At 32.9% G+C, this 9,930-nt stretch overlaps 1 protein-coding gene across 1 annotated transcript; it reads right to left on the reverse strand.

Annotated features, from left to right (window-relative positions):
- LOC109350817 (lipid transfer protein EARLI 1-like) lies at positions 596–1,256 on the reverse strand. Its single transcript, XM_019592121.1, has one exon. The coding sequence runs from the start codon at positions 1,187–1,189 to the stop codon at positions 611–613; it is 579 nt and encodes a 192-aa protein (XP_019447666.1). The 5' UTR covers positions 1,190–1,256; the 3' UTR covers positions 596–610.

Raw genomic sequence — 9,930 nt, forward strand, 5'->3', positions numbered from 1 at the left:
CTAACCATACTTCCACAAGACAAAAAAACTTCCAAAGTCTATCAAGCTTACGACTAGTTACTGATCCTCAATGTTTACAAAAATGTTCTATACATTTATATATATGATGAAAAGAACATTGAAACCAAACCATCTTTATCAACCCTTCCATACATTTATCCACGCGAAATTCACAATGAAGATTCTCACCCTATATCTTGCAAAATCCCAAGTCCCGACAAACAAGAACTTCTTGCTTGTAAATAATTAAAGAACTTTTATCTTTTTAATGTATTGAATCAAAGGAGGAAAAAGATTTGATTGAATGTTATTCAATAGGCCTTTTCAACACATAAATAAAGATAATGAAATCACGAATACATGCCTAAATATAGAATTTTATTTATAGAAATTTCACTTGGATTACAAAAGACAGGTAAAGTGGGAATGCGAGTAACTTTCCAACAATCACAATAATAATAATTAACAATGACAGAAATGTTCGTATGCAAAATGAAGTATGCTAACCAGCTTCATAAACCAAATTATACAGATCTCATGATCAATAATGAACGTAACAAAATATTTAATACTTAAATTGAAGGTACTACATATTATATGAATTTCCTATTTAAGCGCACTCGAATCCCTTGGGAATATCCTTTCCACAGTAGTTGAGTATCAAGCTCAAGTTGATAGGAACGTTAAGGTTAATTCCAAGAACATTAGCCTTAAGAGCAGTGCAAAGGCACACAGCAGCATCAAGATTAGAAAGACCATCAATGAGTGAGCAACATGCATCCTTTGATGACTTCCCAAGTTGCACATTAACCAGACCCAACACATCAGCACACACACCAAACTTAAGGGTGTCCTTGGGGCAACTAGGTTGCTTTTTTGGGTCAGCAGGGTTTGTGGATGGTGCCTTTGGGGCAGGTGAGTGTATGGGTGTTGGTGGTGGTGAGTGTTTGGGTGTTGGTGGTGGTGACTGTTTGGGTGTTGGTGGTGGTGAGTGTTTGGGTGTTGGTGGTGGTGAGTGTTTGGGTGTTGGTGGTGGTGAGTGTTTGGGTGTTGGTGGTGGTGAGTGTTTAGGGGTTGGGGGAGATGTGTGTGTAGGTGTTGCGGGTGGTGGGCATGGGACATAGGTGGAGCTAACCACAGTGAAGAAGAGGATGTTGAGAGAAAGGAAAAGTGCAGCCTTGGAAGCCATTTCACAAAGATTGTGAAATTAAAGTTGGTGACTTTTTAATTACTAGTTACTAATTTGGTTTGTTGTGTGATAGGAATGAGAAGGAGGGTTTTAATTTATAGGGAACGGTTGGTGTCTTTCATTGTTTTTATAATTTTTATAAGATTAAATAATTGGTTTTATTTAAGTGATGTGAACATAGAGTAGATATTGAAGCAACAAAAGCTGGCAGCTCAACTTGTTTTAAAATGAGATGATTTTATGTATATAGTTATGGGATAGAGATCACTTGGATATAATAGTGTCTTATTTTTTGTCTCGGGCCAATTACATATTTGCTACATGATAAAAGAAAAAAATTTAAAAATAAAAAGTAACATTTTGATTGGTAAGAGACCGAGAATGAAGCACCATTCAGGATAAGTGTTCATTATCCATAGTTACGAAAGTTTGAAACTTTGAATAACTTGCCCAATTACAAAAGGCATACAGGTAAGGGTTTGTGCTACATTTGTCGTTTTTCTGATTAAGAATGCGTTAACTAGTGTTTGAGATTCGACTGATTACTTTATAATTGACTATTTTAGAAGGTAATTTCTAGTGTCTAATGTGTAAGAGGTATAGCATATATATGTCATGATTACAAACATAGCTTCTTTCACGTTTATGGTATATATATGTAATTGTTTTTACATCAAAAGCTTTTTTATTTATTTTTAGATTTTATTCTGCATTAACTTATGTATATTAGTATATACCTTCTCCTTTTGGTGTACAAATAGTTAATATGTCATAAAGAAACATGATTAGATTGTGGTGGACAAATCACAAATTGATAGGCAACGAACCATTACCGTAGTTTGGGATATATTTTTTTTATCAACAATAAGAATATTAATATAGAGATAAAGAAAAATTAGTAGAACAAGGGATATTCCTATCCACTAAATCTCTACAATTAACAAAGAAGATTATAATTTAAAGGGTTCATCAGTCAAGCAACTAGAGAAAAAGAAAAGAAAGGGAAGCGGACATTGATAAGACTCCAAGAATGTAGTAAAATAAGTTTCATCATCTCATCAAGATGAAAACGCTTGTTCTCAAAAATACATTTGTTCATAATATGTCAAAGAGTCCAAATTGTGACAAACCAAAGAGCTATCCATAACAAAGATGCATGAATTGACAAATGAGTCTTTACTTCATTATGAATAATAGAGGTAAGTCCAAAGTAAGAATAGAGCCTTTGTCAAATAATGTAGGATGTTGGGCCAGAAAAGAACAAGTGACTAGTGGATTCCTCCAACTCACCACAAAGAACAAACAAAAGGGAGTCTTGTACTCCTAAACCCCCTCTATGATCTAGGTTGAGTTATGTTGGAATACCATCCAAATCAATTTTCCATACTAGGCACTTTATCTTTGATGGGACATTACTCGCCCAAAGCTTCTTGAAGAAAATGAGATTGCTGCTTCCTTCCTGTTTTTGAAAAAATTGGTATGCACTCTTGACCGAATACTTCCCACATTTGTCATGTAACCAAGTTCAAGTATCTTCACTTTAATTATGGAATATTTTTAAGAGATCATCATAATCCTCTTCCTCCCAAACGAACAAGTTCCTCCTCCATTAAATCTTCCAAGACCAAACTCCATCTCTTCATGCACCCAAGGATTCAACTTTTGCATCTTTATCCAAAGCCACCTGAAATAATCTTGTAAAGGTATTTTTGAGAGAATCTCTCCCTACCCAAACGTCAGTTCATAATTTAATAGACGATCCACATCCTAAAGACCTATGGAAACCACCATCTACCCACTACCACATTTTTAGCCTACGACAATGCATTCACCTTCTACGATTATAAAACTGTGGTCTTAAAGTACAATAGGCAACAATTTTAAAATGATTATCTATTCATTGTATTGGACAACGGTTTTTGACACCGTTTCCTAATTGTTTACAAAACCATGGCATATTTTATTTTAATACCATAGTTATAAAACTGTTGCCTATTCATTGTATTGGACAACGATTTTAATACTGTTGCCATAAATGTTTTTGAAATTGTGGTCTATAGTACTTTAAGACCACGATTTTAACACTGTTGCCTATGAATTATATTGGACTTATTATTTATAAAAAAAACCATGGGCTGATGATTTTATTAATTTTTTACTTTTATTAAGAAATGGTGGCCTATGCATCAACAATTTGTTACTTACATTAAGAAAAAAGAAAGTACCTCAAGATAACTCTTAAGTCTCAACAGTTCTCAAAACCATCACAATGTAACTCAAGGTAGCCCTCACGTCTCAAACCATTCTCAAAACCCTCACAATGCATCAATGTAAGTCTTATATTCAGTTGTTCTCGTTTCCTCCCTCTCGAAGCCCTAGCTAAAGCCCTACCCGTTTCCAATTTCCAATCGCATCAATGAAGGTCAAAACCCTAGGATCTAGCAATGGCAAGAAGACCATGTAACGAAGCACCAAAGCCCCGCTACCTCACTGCCGTTTCTTAAAACTAGAAAGTATGTCGTGCGCTTCCCTGTCTACCTCGCTGCCGTTCTTGAATATCTCGTTGTTAAGGTAACTTTCCTCACTCAATTGCAATTTGTGTTTGGTTCTATATAAATTCAAGTTTTTGATTGTAGGTTTTCAGATTTGGGATCAGTTTTTTGTATATATTCAATTTTTTTATTCTAGCTAAAGGTTAAGTTAGACTTTGTTCTCAGCATTAGTCTTTCACTCTCTCTGTTCTGCTTCATATGAGCATTCTGTAATTAGCTATGTTTCAGGTATGTTGGAAAAACATAGTTTGGAAACTATCACCTTGCTACTTGCACTTAAGGCAAGCTACTATTTATTTATATCATCTCAGATATTGTTGCATTTAGTTTACTTTATAAGTTTACCTTATTGGCCATATATTAGCCTTGTGGTTGTGTAGATTGAGTAATACTTAATAGTTTGGTGTTGCCATATATATGGGAATTTTGACTTGAGCTTTGAAAACATAAGGAAATGGAAGTGCTTGAGTTAGTGAATAGTTTTGAAATGCCATGTGTTGAGTGAATTCGGGAACTTAGCTAATTCAGATTCAAGCTTTGCTTTCTTTTTTCTGATGTGTATTGAGCCACTACAAAGCTCATTGGTACCATATATTATTAACTTTGTTTTATAATAAAGAAAATCTTAGTATAGCATTTCTCAAGTTCTGAGCAATAGAAACTACCCTTGGTTTTTTGTCATTAGTGGAACAATGATAGTTAAATTGCACTAATAACATAAATGATGATATTAGTTTCATTGTAAATGTGTATTAATAGTTTTGTAGATACTACTATATACTTAACTTAATCTTTTTAATTTATATTTTTGCAGCAAACTCATTTGAAAGATAGCTTGCCGCATACGAAAGATGGTATGAATATGTATACTGGTTTTGATGATTGATATTGTAGTAATTATATTTCGTTATATGTCGATTGTGATATTTGAAATAAAAAATACATGGTAAAATAATTTTGTGTAATATAATGACAAAATTTTTATTAAGTAGTTAATAAATAAATATTGTCTTTTGATATCAATGAAGGAAAACAGTTGGTGTTAATGATGAAGAAAATTATTTTTATTGAATAAATAAAAAAATATATAGGCAACGGTTTTTAACATTTTAAATGACCAAAGACAACGGTTTTTATGTTATTGTCTATATGGACAATGATCATGGTTTTAAAGTCATACAATACCCACAGTTTTAAAACCGTGCTAAATGACTAACATCAACAATTTTCATATTTTATTATTGGCAACAGTTTTTAACCGTTGGTGATAACGATGAAAGAAAACTCTTGCCTATTTAAATGATCAACGACAACAGTTTTAAAAAAGTGTTGCCAAAATTCAAAAAACCATGGTCTAAACAAAAGGCAACGCCTCAGACTACCACATTTATAAAACCGTTGTTGTAGACAAAGAGAACGGTTTTTCTAAATTTGGGAATGGTTTTTAGCCGTTGCCGTAGATCAAAAATGTTGTAGTGACCTATCCACAACCAATCTCTTCCCTGTTATGACTAAGGTTTCCTAATTCTCTCTACTAAGAAGAACCTCTACTGAAACACTCAAAAACACCGCCTACTCCATTACTTAAAAACTCATCCCCATATCTAGATCTTAAGACTTTCACCCAAAGAGACTCTCTCTCGATTAATAATCTACACCTCCATTTATCTAAAAGAGCTAAGTTGAACACAAACAAATTTTTAACCCCTAGACCCCTTCCTCTTTTGGCCTACAAACATTCTTCTACTTTACCCAGTGAATGCCTTTTCTCTCTTCCCCCTCCCCCAAAGAAAACGTCTTTGTATTTTGTCAATCAAATTAATAACATAAATTTGGGCTTTAAAAAAAGAGAAATAGTATATAGGTAAGGAGCATAATACACATTTAAGGAGAGTTACCCGACCACCGAAGGAGATGAGCTTTTGCTTCCAGAGAGACAGTTTCTTTTTGAAAATATCAATTATAGGAGACCAAGTGGAGAACCTTTTAGGATTAGCACCGATAGGAATCCCCAGAAATTTGATGGATACAGAGCCAACAACACAATTTAACATTTCATATGCCTTCATAACAAAGTCTTGATTTGACTTAAGACCCATGAAGCTACTCTTGTTGAAATTAATTTTCAACCGAGAAGCCAATTCAAAACATTTCAAAATACTTTTCAGCACCAAAACATTATGTTCAGAGTTCTCCCCAATTAGAAGGGTGTCATCTGCATATTGCAAATGAGAAACTGCTGCTCTCATTATGCCACTAAGACCTTCAGCAACAATTAGAAATAAAAAAGGTGCAATTGGGATATCATTTACATATTTCTGCACTGGTTCATGGTTTTTAGGGTTATGGATCGAGTGAGTGTAAACATGTTTTATGCACTAGTTTAAAATTATTTCTGTATTATTTAAAAGATAATGTATATAAGGTTAAATTGTATTCTAAATTTTGTTGGATAATTTGAAAACAATTAAAGTTGAGCATATATGGGAACATTAGAAAAAAAGTTCAACGCTATATGTAACCAATATATCCATTAAATAGACTAACTATACATGATTTTTTTTTTAAATATTTCTTTAAAAGAAGAGTAGGGATATATTCTCCTACCCAAATTCTTCTACAAATTATTTTACAAAAAAAATGACATGTGTCACTTATAAATCAATTATTAATAAACAAAATATCACTTTTTGTAACATATATTACTTTTCATATTGATATATTACTTTTCATATTGTATAGGAGAATTTATAGGAGTACATGTTATTTTCCTTAAAATAATTACCCTCTTATGTTAATTCAAAAATTACTTCAAAAGAATAGGAAGATTAAAACACCAATTATCCTACTTCACCCCAACCTAAGCTATGTTTAGTTCTTAGCATTTGGCTAACATTTTAATATAATCAACATTGAAAAGTATTATCTCTTCACCAAGTCACTTCTGGATTTACCACTAGATATTATTTCTTCACCAAACTACTTGCAAGTATTGTTTGTTAAAAAATCTACATCATTCTCTCAATAAAGAGACGAATAAGGTTTGTTGTGTTTAAAACACCAACAACATCACAGATAATAAAATTTTAACCCAACTCAAATACAAATGTACATGATATTTTTTCATAAATTAATTTGCTGTGGAAATAAAATATAAGTAAAGTTTTCCTCTTGATTGATACTGTTGGATAAAAACTATATACTCGTATAAGTATATTTAAGCAAGTATGTATAGTATACTCGCAACAATATCTTTAAACAAGATTGCACTATTAATAATCGTATTGTTATATTTAAGTAAGTTTGAATAATATACTCACAATAGTATATTTAACAGGTTTGAACAATATGCTTGTATTTCTTCAAGTATGTATAGTTTTTTCAAGTTTTCATCTTTTATTTTTATTTATTATCTTTAATAATAATGACTAACTAATTAATTTTTGAGTGAATATCCACATTGGTCCTTAATAATTTTATGTGTATCAAATTCTTCCCGTAAAAGTAAAAATTCAAATTAGTACTCAAATATCTTAAATGTGAGTCATATAGTATCTATTAGGGGTCATAAAAATGTTAAAGTTTCTAATTTGACTTACATATGATATTTTTTTAGATCATTTGAGAGTTTTCAAATTTTCCAAGATCAAATAGGTACAAGCAAAATTTTGATTTTGTCCCAAAAAAGACCATCTTCATCAATATCTTCATATTCTTGGTCATCGATATTATTGACGATTACTTTGTTAGTTAAAAGAACAATGCACCATTTCATATCAGCTGGATCACTAACATAGAATACTTGTTGAGTTTGTGATGCTAGAATAAATGACTCATCTTTATATCTTGGCCTATTAAGATCCACTTGCATGAAACCTAACTTATCAACTCGAAAGACATTGTTGTTAACTCACATACAATAAAAAACCGGCATCTGAAACATTGTGTAATCCAATTCTCATATGTATTCAATCACTCCAAAGTATGACATGTTCGCATGTATTGGGTTTCTATCTTTTGCACTTGACATGTTTAAAGTTCGAGCAAGAAGAGTCACACCACTATTTTGCATTTTACTTTGATAATATTGTTTTTTCGTATAAAATATGAACCCATTAATTAGGTAACCAGTGTAGGATAAGGCATGAAGGCTTGGACCATTGGCTAACCATTTCAATCTGTCGGAAACTGAATGTACATTTATATTCAACTCTTCATCAATGTGATTTTTTAGCCACTTTATGAAACACCGATAATGCTCTTTGGAAATCCGATTTTCATTCTTACTTGGGCAACACTTCCTTAGAACATCCTTGTGTGTTTTAACATATGGTTCAACCTCGTCGGCGTTATGTAAAACATATAAGTGCGCTTGCTCCAATTCGGTTCTTGTTATAGTCAATATTTCATTCCCATTAATACCTTCACCAAATGTTTTTTTTTGCATATCGAGGCGTTGGAATGTCCATGAAATCACCATCGGTATGGCATCCGGTACAAAAATCAAGAGCTTCTTCAACAACATATCGCTCGACAATACAACCCTTTGGTCTTGATCGGTTCTTCACATACCTCTTTTAATGTCTTCATATAACGCTCAAAGGGGTACATCCATCTCATATAGGAAGGATCACATAGTTATGTCTCTCGAACAAGATGAATGCTTAGATGAACCATTATGTCAAAAAAAGAAGGTGGGAAATACATTTCAAGCTCACAAAAAGTCAAAATAATTTGTCTTTGCAATGCAGGTAAATTCTCAGGGTCAATCACTTTGCTACAAATTGCCTTGAAGAAGAAGCATAACCTAGTTATGGTTCCTGAGACTTTTTTAGGTAGAATTGACCGTATTCAAATAGGCAAGAAATGCTCCATAAGTACATGACAATCATGAGACTTAAGACCTTTTAACTTGACAAAGTATAAGCTGTTGGAGATAGAAATGTACGTTTTTCCTTCAGTATCGGTCCCCATTCCTTTCTTATTCCCATACTGACCAAGTCCAACCTTGCATTCAAGCCATATTTGGTCTTACCAAGGATATTGAGTAAGGTATCAAAGAGACTTTCAAACACATTTTTTGCAATATGCATAACATCGAGGAAATGTCTTACATATAATGAACTCCAATATGGCAATTCGAACAAGATTGACCTTTTCTTCCACCCACTTGTGACAATTTATTTTGCAAAAGGTTTACAAAAGTTAGTATTCAAAACCTTTAGCGTTTGAAATAATTGGTCACCTTTCAACGGTAAAGGAGCACAACCTTCTTTATTGTTTCCATAAAATGCTTTTCTCCATCGTTTCCATGAAATGCTTTTCTCCATCGTCGATAGTGATGATATGAAGGCAAAAATCTACGATGGCCAAGGAAGATATTCTTCTTATAGTGTTCCAACCTCATTGAATGTGTATTTTCTTCACATACAGGACGTGCAAAATGTCTTTTTGTACTATATCCAGACAAATTACCATATGCAGGGAAATTAGTGATTGTGTCGAACAACAACGCCCTCAAGTTTAAGTTTCTTCCCCATACGCATCATATAAATTTATGCATGTCTCCCACATTTGCTTCAAGTCTTCAATTAATGGAGCCAAATTTATGTCTATGTCATTTCCTAGTTGTTTAGGTCCATAAATTAACATAGATAACATCATATATTTGCACTTCATGCATAGAGAAGGAGGTAGGTTGTATATCACCAACATTACTGACCATGTATTGTGGGAGAAACTTTGAACACTATGTGGGTTAATTCCACCCATTGACAATTCAAGTCGTAGATTTCTTGATTCTTGACCAAAACTAGGATAGTCGTGATCAATTTTTCTCCATTGAGGAGAATCTGCAGGATATCGAAGCTTGTCATCTTTAATCTTTTATTCATCATGCCATGTCGACTTCTTTGCATCTTTGACATTGCTAAATATACACTTGAATCTTGCTTTGATGGGAAAATACCATACAACCTTTTTGAGAATTGAGTCTTTCTTCTTATATCATGATGCATTACATTTAGGATAAAACTTTAATGAAGCATACTCATTAAAAAATAAGATGCAATCATTTTCACACGCATGTATCCAAGTGTAGTCCATGCCTATGGGGCATAACATTTGTTTTACATCATAGGTCGAGAAGGGAGCACATTATCTTCCAGCAACATATCCTTTAGAAGTGCA

The sequence above is a fragment of the Lupinus angustifolius genome, chromosome LG06 (assembly GCF_001865875.1).
Source record: "Lupinus angustifolius cultivar Tanjil chromosome LG06, LupAngTanjil_v1.0, whole genome shotgun sequence".
NCBI lineage: Eukaryota > Viridiplantae > Streptophyta > Magnoliopsida > Fabales > Fabaceae > Lupinus > Lupinus angustifolius.

Coding starts and splice junctions, on each gene's coding strand:
- LOC109350817 (XM_019592121.1), bottom strand. CDS start 1,189: ATGGCTTCCAAGGCTGCACTTTTCCTTTCTCTCAACATCCTCTTCTTC.